Here is a 16,406-nt window from a genome sequence, read left to right on the forward strand (position 1 = left end):
CAAAAAGGCAGAAAATATATCCTAATAATAAAAAAATAAACGTGTAAATATTGAAATCACTAAGAACATCGAGTTGGCAATATGTGGGTTGAGATTGTATCACACAAGGGCCGATACTCAAAGCGATTTTAGTGGGCAGGAGAGGTTCCAGGTCCCGCTTAACCCCCGATATTCAGCGGCACTAAATCTAGCAGTGGCCACTGAATATCACTTCTGACCGCTCACGAAAAAAGTGGGCAGGTCAGGGGCGTTACTGGAGGCAGGGACTGTACAGTGCCGTGTATACTGATGGAGCCCTATAAATAATAACCACTGCTCTGAGACTGTACAGTGCTGTGTACACTGATGGAGCTTTATAAATAATTATCACGTCTCAGGGACTGTACAGTGCTGTGTACACTGATAGCACTTTATAAATTATAATCACTGCTTTGTAACTGTACAGTGCTGTGTACACTTTGAACTATTGGGTGGAAGAGAACTTTCAGCTCAAAAAAGTTACCCACACTGCTCCTCACTTTCTCCCGTTTACTAAGCTGCGCTAGCGAATGGGCTGTGTCAGCATTAGCACACGGCAGCCGCTTGTGAGGCTTTAGTAAACAGGGGGGTTGTCTGTATTCTTTCAGAGGCTCCAAAGAAAAGCCAATATCATTTAATGCTGCCTTGATTGATTTGCAAAACAGTATACTTACATTATTCCTCACTCATATCCTGATGTACTGTCTGAAAAATCTCAGTCCTTGGCATGGTAAATTTGGGTGGTTCATCCTTGGCGTCTCTGCTTTCATTCAAACCCCCACTTTTACCCCCTTGTTGGGTAGGAAGGTTTTAATATCGCAACTGCCCTAGTCTAGAGTTACCATATTTGCTGAGACAAAAAAAGAAGACAGAACAAAATAAGATACATGTGAAGGTCTTTGCATGAGATATGCTTAAATTTGTGCTGCACAAACAAAATTCCTTTGACAGATTCAACCAGCAGGGAACAAAGAGGGGATCAGCAATGCCTTTCTCTCTCTTTAGCAACCCCATTGGTCACAGGCACATGAAAGAAAAATAGGACATTTCCCTAAAAATGAAAACTCCTGGAGGACATATCTGAAGACGTCAAAAAAGAGGACATACCAGAAATGAGATTTGCAGTGCTATTCTGTGCAGTCCTGCCAGGGGTCATGGGGACCGCTCCCCAGTACTGGTCCATAATTCTTCTTGGGCTCTTTTCCCTCTTAAAGGGTCACTAGAGCAGCAGCACAAGAGACAGAGGGCCTGAATGAGCCAGAGGGAAGGAGGGGAGATACACAGAGAGAGGGTCCTAGGGCTTGTGAGTACCCACTTTCAGCTGCTCTGATTGGCTGTGGAGGTGTGGGGGTGGGGCTTGCAGTACTTAAAGCTGTGTCTTGGGCGGGGCTGGCATTTTCTTTTTCTTCCTATCTGGGAGCTTCTGTAGGTAAGTGAAATCACAGCTTTCTATGGGTTGTCTTCTGCAAATGGGATCATTTTGTTTCTACTGTGATGATAATGAAGCTTTTGCTCTTGTGCTGGGTTGTGTAGAGAAACATTTTAGTCTCTCCACTCACTGCTTGTATTATGCCAGAGGGTTCATAGGGTAACATAACATAGTAAATGATGGCAGATAAAGACCTGTAATTATCTCCCAGCACGTGGTGGCTGCCCTGTTTTTAAAATCCAGAGAACCTGCATTTTGTTTTTGAGGGATACTAACGCCCCCTACTGGTGGTGGGATACTGCTTTCACTGTGAACAAATTATTAAAATAAACAATTAGGTAACAAAAAACTTTTCTAAGCCACTATTAAGATGGAATTGGGAAAATCCACTGCTTATTTCTAGGATAAGTAGCATAAAATCTGTTTTACTGTTTTGGGATCTTGCCAGGTACTTTAGACCTGGATTGGCCACTGTTGGAAACAGTATATTGGACTTGATGGACCTTCAGTCTGCCCCATATGATAACTTATGCTCTTAATGTTTTAAGTATATAACATCACAAATTATAGAATTTATTTATTTATTATATTTGTACCCCACGCTTTCCCACACAATGCAGGCTCAATGCGGCTTACATAGTAATTTGAAATACAAGTCATAGAGTAGCATTTTCAATAAAACAGTAGTAAAACAATGTAAAGTTGGGCTTGCTAGTGTATGACTAGGATAAAAGAGGGTATATAGGATAGTATGATTTGGGAGAAAAGGGGTAAGGAGAGATGGAAAGAGAAGGATGGGAGGTCTGTATTTAAGTCAGAACAGAATTGGGAGTGGTGAGATTAGGTTGGGCATTTGGGTAGGCTTGCTTAAAGAGATGAGCTTTGAGCATTTTTCTAAAGGGCAAGAAGTCGTTTATTAATCGGATAGAGCTTGGTACGGCATTCCAAAGCTGGCTGCCCAAAAAGGAGAAACTGGATGCGTAGTACGTCTTGTACTTAATTCCTCTACAATTGGGAAGGTGTAGGTTAAGATAAGTTTGTGAAGAATTAGATCTGTTTCTAGCAGGGAGGTCGATCAAATCATTCATGTAACATAGTAACATAGTAGATGACGGCAGAAAAAGACCTGCACAGTCCATCCAGTCTGCCCAACAAGATAACTCATATTTGCTGCTTTTTGTGTATACCCTACTTTGATTTGTACCTGTGCTCTTCAGGGCACAGACCGTATAAGTCTGCCCCGCACTATCTTCACCTTCCCACCACCAGCCCTGCCTCCCAACCACTGGCTCTGGCACAGACCGTATAAGTCTGCCCAGCCCTATCCCCGCCTCCCGATCTTGACTAAGCTCCTGAGGATCCATTCCTTCGGCACAGGATTCCTTTATGCTTATCCCATGCATGTTTGAATTCCGTTACCGTTTTCATTTCCACCACCTCCCGCGGGAGGGCATTCCAAGCATCCACTACTCTCTCCGTGAAAAAATACTTCCTGACATTTTTCTTGAGTCTGCCCCCCTTCAATCTCATTTCATGTCCTCTCGTTCTACCACCTTCCCATCTCCGGAAAAGGTTCGTTTGCGGATTAATACCTTTCAAATATTTGAACGTTTGTATCATATCACCCCTGTTTCTCCTTTCCTCCAGAGTATACATGTTTAGTTCAGCAAGTCTCTCCTCATACGTCTTGTAACGCAAATCCCATACCATTCTCGTAGCTTTTCTTTGCACCGCTTCAATTCTTTTTACATCCTTAACAAGATACGGCCTCCCAAACTGAACACAATACTCCAGGTGGGGCCTCACCAACGACTTATACAGGGGCATCAACACCCCTTTTCTTCTGCTGGTCACACCTCTCTCTATACAGCCTAACAACCTTCTAGCTACGGCCACCGCCTTGTCACACTGTTTCGTCGCCTTCAGATCCTCAGATACGATCACCCCAAGATCCCTCTCCCCGTCCGTGCCTATCAGACTCTCCCCGCCTAACACATACGTCTCCCGTGGATTTCTACTTCCTAAGTGCATCACTGCATTTCTTCGCATTGAATTTTAATTGCCAAACCTTAGCCAGAATAAATCCAGGGGAGCCCAAATTTTTGTCTTATGGGATAAAGATCTGCCTAGAAGTTGCCCCTTCTTATCTTTTGGATAAGAAAAAGCTGGCCCACCTTTCGTTTATGGTGAAACTGATATAGTTTTTCTAGTGAGAGACTCTTATGAACAGCGAAAGCCAGTATAATGTTGAAGGTGGCTGAACGTTCATGAGTTTGAAGGCCAGTCGTGGCTGAGCGTAAGATGATTTTGAGTAGTCTGTTTATACAGTGCACCAATAAGTTAATTGCTTTATAAAAACTAATTATTCAACTTCATCCCCATCAGCAAAGCTTTTTATTTTTTAACATGAGGCTGTCGGTTGCTCTGCCTAGGATATGAGTTCTAATTCAGGTTCTGCCATGTTGTTGCTTCCAGCGTGTTAGTCTGTCATTAGACTGTAGCAGCCTCTTCCTTCTCCCTCCCAAAGGTTCTTATGTCCTGTTGCCATCAATCTGCTGCTTGGTGTTCCACCCTTGGGATGGCTGCGTTTTGTGGGTTGAGAGGAAAGGTGATGTTTGCCCTGGTCAGTTAATGGACTTTCCTCAAACACTTAGATTGCCACTCCCCAGAACTCTTGTATCCTGTCACCTTTATTCCCTTCCACTTTAGGACAGGAAGGGGACAACACCCTCTTCGCTCCCCCCCCCCCCCCCAAAAAAAAAAAAAAAAAAAATCAAGTGTCAGACAAGCTTTATTTTGAAGACAGATGATTTCTTCACTTGTTAGAAAGTGGGGCAGGATGTGTTACGAGAGGAACATCAGAATGCTTTTTGGTTTGGGGGTGCCCAAGGTCTGCCTCCAAACCTTCTGTGGTGTCCTACATACCTCTCCTCTCCTTGCCCTTTCAGCTTCCCTCTCATGGGGTCAATTGATCTCTCCTTCCCTCATATTATCCAGCATCTTTCTCTCCCTCTCAACCGCTCATGGTCTGCAGCATCTCTCCTTCCCTTCCCCCACCCCTGCAGTCCATGGTCTGCAGTATCTTGCTCGTTTCCTCCCTCTTCACCCCCCATGGTCTCTAGCATCTCTCGGCCTCCTCCCTGTCATTCCCCTTCTTCCTCTTGCATCTATAACCTTTCCTCACCCCTCTGCCTGTGGTGTACAGCATTCTTCCCCCTACACCATGCTTTCAGCATCTCCATTCCTCCCTCTCAAGCCCTCCTTGTCTTCAGCATCTCTCCCCTCTCCTATCTTCTTCTCCCCCCCCCCCCCATGGTCTCTAGCATCTCTCGGCCTCCTCCCTGTCATCCCCCTTCTTCCTCTTGCATCTATAACCTTTCCTCACCCCTCTGCCTGTGGTGTACAGCATTCTTCCCCCTCCCCCTACACCATGCTTTCAGCATCTCCATTCCTCCCTCTCAAGCCCTCCTTGTCTTCAGCATCTCTCCCTTCCTCTCCCCGCTCCTATCTTCTCCCCCCCCCCCTGTCTTCAGCATTTCTCCTCTTCCCTGCTGTGTCCACAAGTGTATTTACTCTGCAGTCCTACGGTTTATTTTTTATTAGAATTTTTTAATACTTCAAGCCCAAAAGCTATTGAAGCAGTGTACATTCAGGTATGGTAGGTATTTTCCTGTCCTGGGGGGGGGTCTTATAATCTGTTTGTTCTTCCTTATGTCTCTTTATTGGAGAGCTGCCCCCTCGTCCTCTATCCCCAGGTGTCTGTTCTTATGTGGCACTCTCCCTGCAGCTGTCTTCCTGAATCATAGTAACATAGTAGATGACGGCAGAGGTTGGGAGGCGGGGATAGTGCTGGGCAGACTTATACGGTTTGTGTCCTGAAAATGGCAGATACTAATCAAGGTTAGGTATACACAAAAAGTAGCACATATGAGTTATCTTGTTGGGCAGACTGGATGGACCGTGCAGGTCTTTTTCTGCCGTCATTTACTATGTTACTATGACCTGCAAGGTCCATCCAGTCTGCCCAACAAGATAACTCATATGTGCTACTTTTTGTGTATACCTAACCTTGATTAGTATCTGCCATTTTCACGGCACAGACCGTAGAGGTCTGCCCTGCCCCCCCTCGCGCCCCCCCCCCCCCCCCACCGGCTCTGCCACCCTAAGCTTCTGAGGATCCATTCCTACTGAACAGGATGCCTTCATTTATCCCACACATTTTTGAATTCTGTTACCGTTTTCATCTCCACCACCACCTCCATCATTGTGTCCTCCTGTTAAATGCAGCTTCAAGATCCAGCTCTAAGTGGGGTTTACTGTAACGGTTACTAGATTGGTAAGCTCTATGGAACAGGGACTAGCCATGTAACTATATGGCATGCAGGTACCTTGCAGTGCTATAGGAGTGTCTGGTAGCTGGTGGATTCTTTTCCCCTTGAAGTGGCTGCAGGGGGGCTTTGCACTAATTATCATGGAAAGACAGTGTAAGTATGTAGGGCCTGGTACCTGTATCCCTCTCTCAGAGCTGCATCCTCCTCCAGTTACTGTCATAGAGCACTTCTCATGGGTGGGGTGGGAGAAGGGGGCCAATGAGGCTTGAGGTTGTGCTGTGGGTCAATGAGGGTGGTGGGGGTAGCCAAGGATCTGATGTTTGGGTTTGGGCTTCTGCCTTAGCCAAATACAGGAAGGAGAATCTACAGTGCCAGGAGCATTGGAGGTCCCCTCTCCCCCTGTTCATTGGCCACGTGTTGGTCTTTCGAAGAACATGGCACTCATGTCCCCCTGGCAGCAGGGACGAACACGCTCAAAGACCGCACTATGCTTTCTTCACTAAAGGGGATCGGGAGGGGGGAGGGGGGAAACTGGAGGATTGTGGCTCTTCCTGACTAGAGGCATGACAAGGAGAGGATAATTTTTCTTTTCCTCTGTCCCTCCTACTTGTAACTTTTCTGTATTTTTACTCCTGTCCCCCTCTTCCTAAATTACTGGCTCGAGGCCCTGGAGCTAAAGGGCAGCAGTCCAGCATTTTTCCCCTCTTTCCCTCCCTCTTGGGGGAGGGGGGAGGGGCGGATAGAGATGCCAAACCTGAATGTAAGATTTCAGAGCCCTTTAATAGCAAGAGGGTGGGGAGGCTTCACAAAGAGGAAGCTACAAGATTTCAGATGGAGGGGGAACTGATGCAAAAGTTGTCTTGGGGTGCTACAGTCCCTTGGGCCGGCTCCAAATAACATTATTTGTATTCAGGTGAATAGTGATGTGAATACGAATAATCTGGGGCTCTACTGACATAAACACTTGGATCTGATTTCACATGGCTGCATTTATTTAAAGCTCAATGACCATTATTCATATTCGGCCAAATAGTACAATATGCCGTTTGGTACAGCCTAAACTGGACAGATATTTCGGAAAATGACTTGTATCCATCCTCTTAGTGGGGCTGAGGGGTACCCTAGGGGCCGGTGCATATATCTGTGGCTACTTTCTCAAATAGACTTCCTCTATTCCGATTGGACTGGTACTGGTTCTGCAAGTTTACTTTTCAATTCTATCAGTACTCAGGGATGAATACCATCTGGTCCAGACAATTTGCTACTCTTCAATTTCTCAAATTGTGCCATTACATCCTCTAGGTTTGTACCATTTCTGGCACCGGTATCTTTCCCAAATCTTCCTCAGTGAAGACCGAAGCAAAGAATTAATTTAATCTCTCCGCTACAGCTTTATCTTCCCTGATTACCCCTTTTACCTCTTGGTCATCTAGCAGTCCAACCAATTCTTTTGCCAGCTTCTTGCTTTTAGTACCTAAAGAAAGTTTTTACTATGTGTGTTTGCCTCCAACACAATCTTGTTTTCAAAGTCCCTCTTAGCTTTCCTTATCATTGCTTTGCATTTGACTTGACCTTCCTTATGCCGTTTCATATTATTTTCAGTCAGTTCCTTCTTCCATTTTCTTAAGGATTTTCTTTTAGCTCTAATAGCTTCCTCCATCTCACTTTTTAGCCATGCCAGCTTTCGTTTCGAATCCTGTTCAGAAGGAATGGATCCTAAGGAGCTTAGCCGAGATTGGGTGCCAGAGCTGGTGGTGGGAGGCGGGACTGGTGGTTGGGAGGAGGAGATGGTGCTGGGCAGACTTATACGGTCTGTGCCAGAGCCTGTGGTGGGAGGCGGGACTGGTGGTTGGGAGGCGGGGATAGTGCTGGGCAGACTTATACGGTCTGTGCCAGAGCCGGTGGTTGGGAGGCGGGGCTGGTGGTTGGAAGGCAGGGATAGTGCTGGGCAAGACTTCTAGGGTCTGTGCCCTGAAAATGACAGATACAAATCAAGGTCAGATATACACAAGAAGTAGCACATATGAGTTTATATTAGATTGTAAGCTCTTTGAGCAGGGACTGTCTTTCTTCTATGTTTGTACAGCGCTGCGTATGCCTTGTAGCGCTATAGAAATGCTAAATAGTAGTAGTAGTAGTTTATCTTGTTGGGCAGACTGGATGGACCGTACAGGTCTTTTTCTGCCGTCATCTACTATGTTACTATGTTTGATCTTCCGTCCTCCTTTTTTAATATGTGGAATATATTTGGCCTGGGCTTCCAGGATGGTGTTTTTGAACAGCATCCACGCCTGATGTAATTTTTGACCTTTGCAGCTTCTCCTTTTTAAGCTTTTTTTTTTTTTTATTTTTATTTTTTTCACCATTCTCATTTAACCATAGTCTCCTTTTTGAAAGTTAAAACACTAACGTATTGGATTTCCTGTATGTACTTAACCCCAAAGCCGTGTCAAATCTGATCATATTCACTGTTATCAAGCAGCTCCATTACAGTACCTCCTGCATCAGATCATGAGCTCCACTAAGGACTAGGTCTAGAAGTTTTCCTCCTCTGCTGTAGCTCAGGTTCACTGCTGGTTAATCTTTCTCTTTGCGCCTTGATAGCTGGTGTAAGGTTGCCATACCCCTGAGTGGGTAACTTTGCTTTGTGGACTAAATCTACACAAGGAGAAACTTCTCTGGTTGTGACGGTTACTTGCTTTTGATTCACCCTGAACTCATTTTGCAACTGAAACCAGTTCAGTGGAAGAATAGGGGAATAGGGCACTAAAACTGACTTCCACAGTCAGGAGGGGTTTCTAGATGCGAGAGAGATCCAGCAGCCTCCCAGGGGCTGTGCTGCCAGATAGCAGGCCTCCAGTCTGTGTGGTGAGGTCTTGCTGGACTACTGAATTCTACTTTTCAGTTATAAAGAAATTTCTCCCCAGCTGTGGACAGTCCTCTGTTCAGAAGTGGTCTTCAGCGCGCTGTGCTTCACTCAGGCACGGTTAAGTCCAGTCCTGGAGTACCCCTTGTCAGTCAGTTTTTCAGGATAACTACAGTGAATATGCATAAGAGTTGCATATAATGGAGGCACTGAATGCAGAATACATTCATGCATATTAATTTCACTAGGGTAGTGTTTCCCAAGTCCAGTCCTAGAGTACCTCAGGTTTTCAGGATATCCACAATGAATATGCATGAGTGATTTGCATATAATGGAAGCAGTGCATGAGATTTGCATATAATAGGGGCAGTGTATGCAAATCAAGTTCAGCATATTCGTTGTGGATATCCTGAAAACCTGACTGGCAAGGGGAAGTCCAGGACTGGACTTGAGAAACTCTGCCCTAGGGCTCAATCTGACGATTCAAAAGCTCCCCTGCTCTTCCTGTAGGACTGAACGAATGTTTTCCATATTTGACCCATTCCAATACCTGTACTGCGGCTGGGGAAGGATGCCAAATGCTGAAATAGATATAACCCCCCCCCCCCACCTCTTCCCCCTATGTATTTGCATCACATTTCCATGTCTGCATTTCTACACAGATGACCAGTGTCCAAGATGGCAGCTGAGGGTCCCAAATGGATGACGGAGCAGAGTTTGCATACAGTCAGCAGCTGGAGCACCGACTTGGCGTCAGAAAGGTAAAAACAGACCTTCAGCCTCCTGTTTGGGGAGGAGGGGTGTGTACAGAGAAGCCGGAGGTAAAGGACACGGTTTCCCCCTTTCCTTACCCCTCGGGGTCCCATTCGGTATGTGGGGGTAGGGCACAGGAACCAACCAGGAATTTGCAGGTGGAAGGACTATCACCCTCCCCCTTTCTGTGCAAAACATGAAGGAACTTTATTGTGCTTTGCTTCATATACAATGCACTCTTGAGGATCTCTCTGGACTGTGCAGGTCTTTTTTTCTGCCGTCATCTACTATGTTACTATGTGCACGAGTGAAATAGGAGGCACCTTAAGTAATGTACAGACTGGGGATATTGAACGGTACTTCTCTTCCTCTGCTCCTAAAACTGGGAATGTCAAGCATGTTATAGACCTGTTCATCCCACAGCAGCCAGGGATGGAAGTCTATGTGCGAGTGCTCATGTCACAGTAAAACCCAACCCCTGGGTGTTAGGGGGACTTGGGATGTAGAAGAGGTAGTTGTGGTTTTGAAGCAGGATAGACTAGGGTTGCACCTTTCCTGTAACACAGAAATCATTGCTAGTCACTAACAGGTTGCCTTTGCCTACAGCTTTGTGGATATATCTCCAAGTAAGGATGATGTGGACAGTCCAGCAGTAGCAGGCCATGGATTGTGGAGGGGTGTCCAAACAAGGATTGGGTCAGATGTTTCCTCACTGGTACTCATCAATGGAGAAGACTCTATGAGCCAGCAAGAAGCAACAGATGAAGAGTCTGAGAGAGCTCCCATCCTCATCCAAATCAACCCAGGAACTCCAGAAAAGTATCAAAATAGTCCTGAGCTTACACAGGACAGATGGGTAGCTTCTGAGATGATGGACAGCAGAGCACCTCCTGATCCTGGTATGGGACATGGGAGCCCAGTAGCCATTGCAGGAGAGCAGGGAACAGCAGATTCAGAGCTGCTCTCCAAGACACTGGTTGCCTCTGCAGAGTCCACACCAGTGAAGGACCAGGAGCAGAACATCTCCACAGTGACTAGTGACCAACAGGATGATGAGTGGAGCAGGGAGACAGAATCCAGGCCAGCACAGCAGGACCTAGTGACTACTGTGACTCAAAGGAACTTGAGCCATCCGGAGGACTCTCCTGTCCCTCCAAGTCCAACACTGCAATCTACAAGAGAGGCTGCACTGGTAGATGTTGACAGGGCTCCAGATGCTGCAGGAAGTATATCATCTCTCACAGGTAAGTGCTAAAAGAGCTGTATATATTTAAGTGTCCATCTGTTTTTCTCTAATTGTGACTTCATTTTAATGTAAGGATTCTCTGCAGTTTTGTGGAGCCTCCTTACAGGGGTCTATATAAGCTAGAAATTTATATGAAGTTTTGAAGACCACGTGGATCACTCTTTCAGAAGAGAAAGCAAAAGCCCTCTGCTTTTGAAGCCTTGTGTTTTGTCGCTTCCTTGTTTATACAATAAGCTTCACAGCCTTTGGCAAAACCACTTCTAGAACATTCAAGATGAAAGCCCTCGCCTGGGTTCTCCTTTCCATACTTCATCTCTGGTAAGTGGTAAACCTGTTTTTACTAACCTAGCTCTGGACTGATGGTGACACATTACAAGTGCTTGACTGGAGGGTGTTTAGTACATAGGGGAAGCTTGCCCCTTCTATTATGTGGGACGTTTGGAAATTGGGCACATTCTGGGGTTGATGCCTTGTAGCTTAGTCTCCATCTTAACGTGGACTTCTCTGCGTCTAGAGTTGGATGGTGAGGGGTTTTTTCCCCTTGGCAGTTTCTCCTTTGTCTAGACTCTCATCTGTTTTGAGGCTATACAGATTACAAATGGTCTCCACAGTACATTTCATGATCTTCCATTGTCCTTGGAGCAGAAACATGGTCCTTGGTCCCCATGGGGACAGTGCATAGCTCAGAAAATGAGAAGTGCCTGTTCTATACGTGACAGAAAAAATCTTCAAGACCTGGTAGATGAAAAATGTTGAAATTACGTTTTCAGATTAAATCTGTACTTCATCCAAAAAATGCATTCTCCTTGGATCTGGACTTTGCTTAATCTTTTTTTTCTTTATTAATTAATGTAACAGGCAATACAAAATTGTTCCACTTAAATACCAACCAGCATATCTATTTACATACTCATAAAGGAAACCACTAGAACCATAAGAACAAAGTGGAATCCATAACTGATCTTGAGAAATTGACAGATCGAAGAGCTGGCAGATACAGACATGATGCACAAGAATGGACAAACTTAGAAAGAATATGGAACACTGCTAGTGGTACACCGGGGTGGGGGGGGCAGCCATGAATGGGAGGATAGTGGGGGTGGAAGGGTTGGGTAGGGGGAAAAATACAATGTTGATTATGTATTACAGATGAGTTTGAGGAATTTTGGAGAGTTGGTAGCCTTGTGGCTGTTTTTATTCAACATTTCAATAAAGAAAATCATACAATACACTTAACTGCAAAGTGGAATCCAAAGGATATCTCTGCTTGAGAAGCCATGTTACATTAGTATGCCAGATATACCCTTCCCACCTCTCTATCAACTTGTAAGAAAGTAGTACGAGTCATGGAAGAAATACAAGGTTAAATTTCAAGGTCCCCATAACAGATGAGAACATTTAAACTCAGACCTGGACACTTGGTCCCCTCCTCAGCCTGTTTTCAGTCTATTGTAAATCACTTCCTAATTGGTCTCAGCACTAACCACCTTTCCCAGCCTCCCATAAAGAACAATCCTTATCCTTCCCCCACCCTTCCCAGGCATCCAAACTAAGGCTTCATAACTCTAGAAGCCCCCTCCTAAAGAATTAACCACTAAGCGTCTTGCTCTTGGAGAGAGATTGTAAATATTTTGGAATGTAGACTCTTTAATTCTAAAGAGTTAAGTCCGCAAACATCAAAGGGACTTGTGGAAGCTTTTGGGGGGGGGGGGGGGATGGGGGTAGGGGATCAATCTGTGTCCTTGAAGTTGTGACTTCTGATGGTGTGACCAAGTAGTTGGAAGTTAAGCATATTAACCCCAGCTGTATAGATGTCTCTAGTGGAAAGAGAAGCGTGGTTACCTCAGAACTGATAAAGGACTTCCACAACTGTGTGTGTTCTTACGAGCTTTATATAGAGGAGATATGAGCCAATCCACAGAAACTTGTCCCAGCAGGACCACTAAATCTAGCCATGTTAGAAGTTAAAATAGGCATTCTAGGCTGCAAGTCATGTGTGTTCAGAACAGAACCTTTCCAAAACATGACGCACAGTTACAGGACAGTCCCCAGGTGATCTTCCATCAGGTAGGATTTCACTGTGGCCTAAAGGTGGGTAGATATCGAGTACCTGTGGACTTTGCCACTGTGTTGTGCCCTCAGAGAGAAAGTCAAACATCTTCTCTAAAAGGAGTTGGGATCAGCTTCAAACCTGCAAAAGCCTAGTAGTCTTCAGGGCATCCGAGGGGTAGTATGTTTTCTGTAGAATGGCACAAAGAACCATCCTGTGAAGCTGAAGGAAGAGCGCAGTGTACGAGAACTGAGTGAGGGGATACCTTGAGCAGAGACTAGAAGAGCCTAAACACCAGGAAAGCTCCAAGCATTCATGAGACAGGGAGAGGGAAGACTGGACACATTGCCACGGTCGTGGGATCAGTCTTCTGTATCTGCTGCAGGTGGTGAGCTCCTGTGAAGGACTGCTTGAAGCATGGGACATGCCAGGCTCAGCTGTTCTGGGGTATTCACAGATGGGAGTGATGTCATGTGGTCCTGGGAGGCTTGTAATTGAGGCAGTTCTGTCTCCTTTGCCAAGCCATTCGGAGGAAGGCTTGCAGTCTTGCTTAGTGTGCACAGGTAGATGAGAACCAGCAGCAGCTGCCACCACTCCCACTTCCTGTCTGGCTTCCTCAATAACTTATTTGCAAGTAAAGATGAGCTACATACAGATGTGTGACCTGTTGCTGGTCTCCATGTGCAGCCCATCAAATCTGAAACCCGATCAAAAACTGCCTGGTAGGGATAGTAAGAGGCCTAGGGAAGTTATTGGACATATGTCCAAGTGATGGTTGGGGCTCGTGTCCGTGTGGGTAGGAAAATGCATGCTCAATTGACTGCTTGTTACGCCAGCAGAAGCACGCTTTTTGCAAGTGACATCACTTCAAGAGCGCTAGTCATGTTTTTAGGATTCTGTGAAGTTGATTTGAACCATTACGACCGCTGAGGAAGGCTTTTCAGCTGAAACACGGCCCGTGTTGGGTCTTTTCACTTGCAGAGGGTCTTAACCTCTTACGTTATAGGGCAATAGGATGAAGAGTAAGACAGACTAGAAACTTAAACTGTTATGTTGTGATTTCATATTTTTATGCTGGTATTGTAACATAATAACATAGTAGATGACGGCAGAAAAAGACCTGCACGGTCCATCCAGTCTGCCCAACAAGAACTCATATTTGCTGCTTTATACTCTACTTTGATTTGTACCTGTGCTCTTCATGGCACAGACCGTATAAGTCTGCCCAGCACTATCCCCGCCTCCCAACCACTAGCCCCTCCTCCCAACCACCGGCTATGGCACAGACCGTACAAGTCTGCCCAGCACTATCCCCGCCTCCCAACCACCAGTCCCGCTGCCCACCACCGGCTCTGGCACAGACCGTATAAGTCTGCCCCGCCTCCCGATCTTGACTAAGCTCCTGAGGATCCATTCCTTCGGCACAGGATTCCTTTATGCTTATCCCACGCATGTTTGAATTCCGTTACCGTTTTCATTTCCACCACCTCCTGCGGGAGGGCATTCCAAGCATCCACTACTCTCTCCGTGAAAAAATACTTCCTGACATTTTTCTTGAGTCTGCCCCCCTTCAATCTCATTTCATGTCCTCTCGTTCTACCACCTTCCCATCTCCGGAAAAGGTTCGTTTGCGGATTAATACCTTTCAAATATTTGAACGTCTGTATCATATCACCCCTGTTTCTCCTTTCCTCCAGGGTATACATGTTCAGGTCCGCAAGTCTCTCCTCATACGTCTTGTAACGCAAATCCCATACCATTCTCGTAGCTTTTCTTTGCACCGCTTCAATTCTTTTTACATCCTTAACAAGATAAGGCCTCAAAAACTGAACACAATACTCCAGGTGGGGCCTCACCAACGACTTATACAGGGGCATCAACACCCCCTTTCTTCTGCTGGTCACACCTCTCTCTATACAGCCTAACAACCTTCTAGCTACAGCCACCGCCTTGTCACACTGTTTCATCACCTTCAAATCCTCAGATACTATCACCCCAAGATCCCTCTCCCTGCCCGTACCTATCAGACTCTCCCCGCCTAACACATACATCTCCCGTGGATTTCTATTCCCTAAGTGCATCACTTTGCATTTCTTCGCATTGAATTATAATTGCCAAACCTTAGACCATTCTTCTAGCTTCCTCAGATCCTTTTTCATGTTTTCCACTCCCTCCCGGGTGTCCACTCTGTTACAGATCTTAGTATCATCCGCAAATAGGCAAACTTTACCTTCTAACCCTTCGGCAATGTCACTCACAAATATATTGAACAGAATCGGCCCCAGCACCGATCCCTGAGGCACACCACTACTCACCTTTCCCTCCTCTGAGCAAACTCCATTTACCACCAACCTCTGTCGTCTGTCAACCAGTTCCTAATCCAGTTCACCACTTCGGGACCTATCTTCAGCCCATCTAGTTTATTTAAGAGCCTCCTGTGGGGAACCGTGTCACAAGCTTTGCTAAAATCTAAGTAGATTACGTCCATAGCTCGTCCCTGATTTAATTCTCCTGTCACCCAATCAAAGAACTCAATGAGATTGTCTTAAAGGTGCTTTCATTGAACTGTGTTTTGAACCTTCTGTGCCAAGTGACTTAATCCAATCAATTTGGTTATAGAATATGGTGACTGGTGAATCTGGTGTCTGTCTTAGATGCTTTTTTTCATTAGACTTGTTTTGAATCCTCTGACATAGGCTTAATTCAATCCAATTAGTCTGAGTCACCAGATGCTATGTAACCTGTGTGCCTCTGGAGGAGGGACAATTGTATACAGCTGTGTGGTTAAAACAAAAATACATTACACTTTACCTTGTGAGCTGTCTGAGCTAAGCTGGGTATTTTCAGACTTGGTTTTTTTTTTTTTTAATAGGATAGGAGGTAAAATTCAGCAGTTTATCAGGAAGATATTAAGAGCAGGACACAGAACATCAATTTACAATCAAACCAACTCCCCCCCCCCCCCCCCCCAATTGACCTGTCTTTTCACATGCAGAAGGTCTGACTCTATAGTCCTACCCACCCCTAGGACAATCAAGGGACCAGTATCTTCATTATACCATAACTGGTCAATCCTGCTCCTTGTTATCCCCTATTATAGTTCACCTTTGCATACTTGTGAATCACATCAACATGACCTTCAGTGCAATACATGTTCTGCTTTAATCTTAAGGCAAACAAATCTGGAACCTTAGAGCTTGTCCTATCTGTTTCCAAATATCAGCTTTCAAAGATGAGATCAACAAACTCAAGAAGGAATTGGCTACAATTAAAGAAGCATCCAGGATTACTCAATTCCCAGCCAATTTACCACCACTGCCTCAGTCTACCAGAGCCTACTGTCACCCATCTATTCCTCTGTTTCATTCTCTAAGATCTGTGACACAGAAGCACTCATCCTCAAAACCTTTGAAATTCTTTTGCTGTGTTGTATCATTATGATGCTGAAAAAAGTAGTGTGGTAGAAAAAGTCGATGAAAGTAGCATAACCCAAGAAACATCCCCCAAACAATGACAGATTAGTGAAAAGCAGAAAACTCTTACTGCTCGGAGACTCCATTATCAGAAGCATTAACTTAGGAACACAGTTCAAGGGTTCCAACCTAGTGACATGCCTTCCAGGATCTTCAGCTACCAGATGTACCGAACAAATACTGAAAGTGATCTGAGAAGAGATCAAGTCTTCAAATACTACTACTACTTATCATTTCTAT

At 45.3% G+C, this 16,406-nt stretch overlaps 1 protein-coding gene across 3 annotated transcripts in view; it reads left to right on the forward strand.

Moving 5' to 3' along the window:
* Positions 1 to 1,402: 1,402 nt before the first annotated feature.
* LOC115462790 (long-chain-fatty-acid--CoA ligase ACSBG2-like) overlaps positions 1,403 to 16,406 on the forward strand; it is a 130,095-nt gene continuing 115,091 nt past the window's right edge. For all 3 annotated transcript variants that reach the window (XM_030192791.1, XM_030192793.1, XM_030192792.1), the window contains exons 1-3: positions 1,403 to 1,447; positions 9,307 to 9,405; positions 10,004 to 10,641. In XM_030192791.1, coding sequence (XP_030048651.1) covers positions 9,323 to 9,405; positions 10,004 to 10,641 — 721 coding nt within the window. In that variant the 5' untranslated portion in view covers positions 1,403 to 1,447; positions 9,307 to 9,322. The remainder of the gene's footprint in view (positions 1,448 to 9,306; positions 9,406 to 10,003; positions 10,642 to 16,406) is intronic.

Source organism: Microcaecilia unicolor, chromosome 2, assembly GCF_901765095.1.
Source record: "Microcaecilia unicolor chromosome 2, aMicUni1.1, whole genome shotgun sequence".
In the NCBI taxonomy this organism is placed as follows: domain Eukaryota; kingdom Metazoa; phylum Chordata; class Amphibia; order Gymnophiona; family Siphonopidae; genus Microcaecilia; species Microcaecilia unicolor.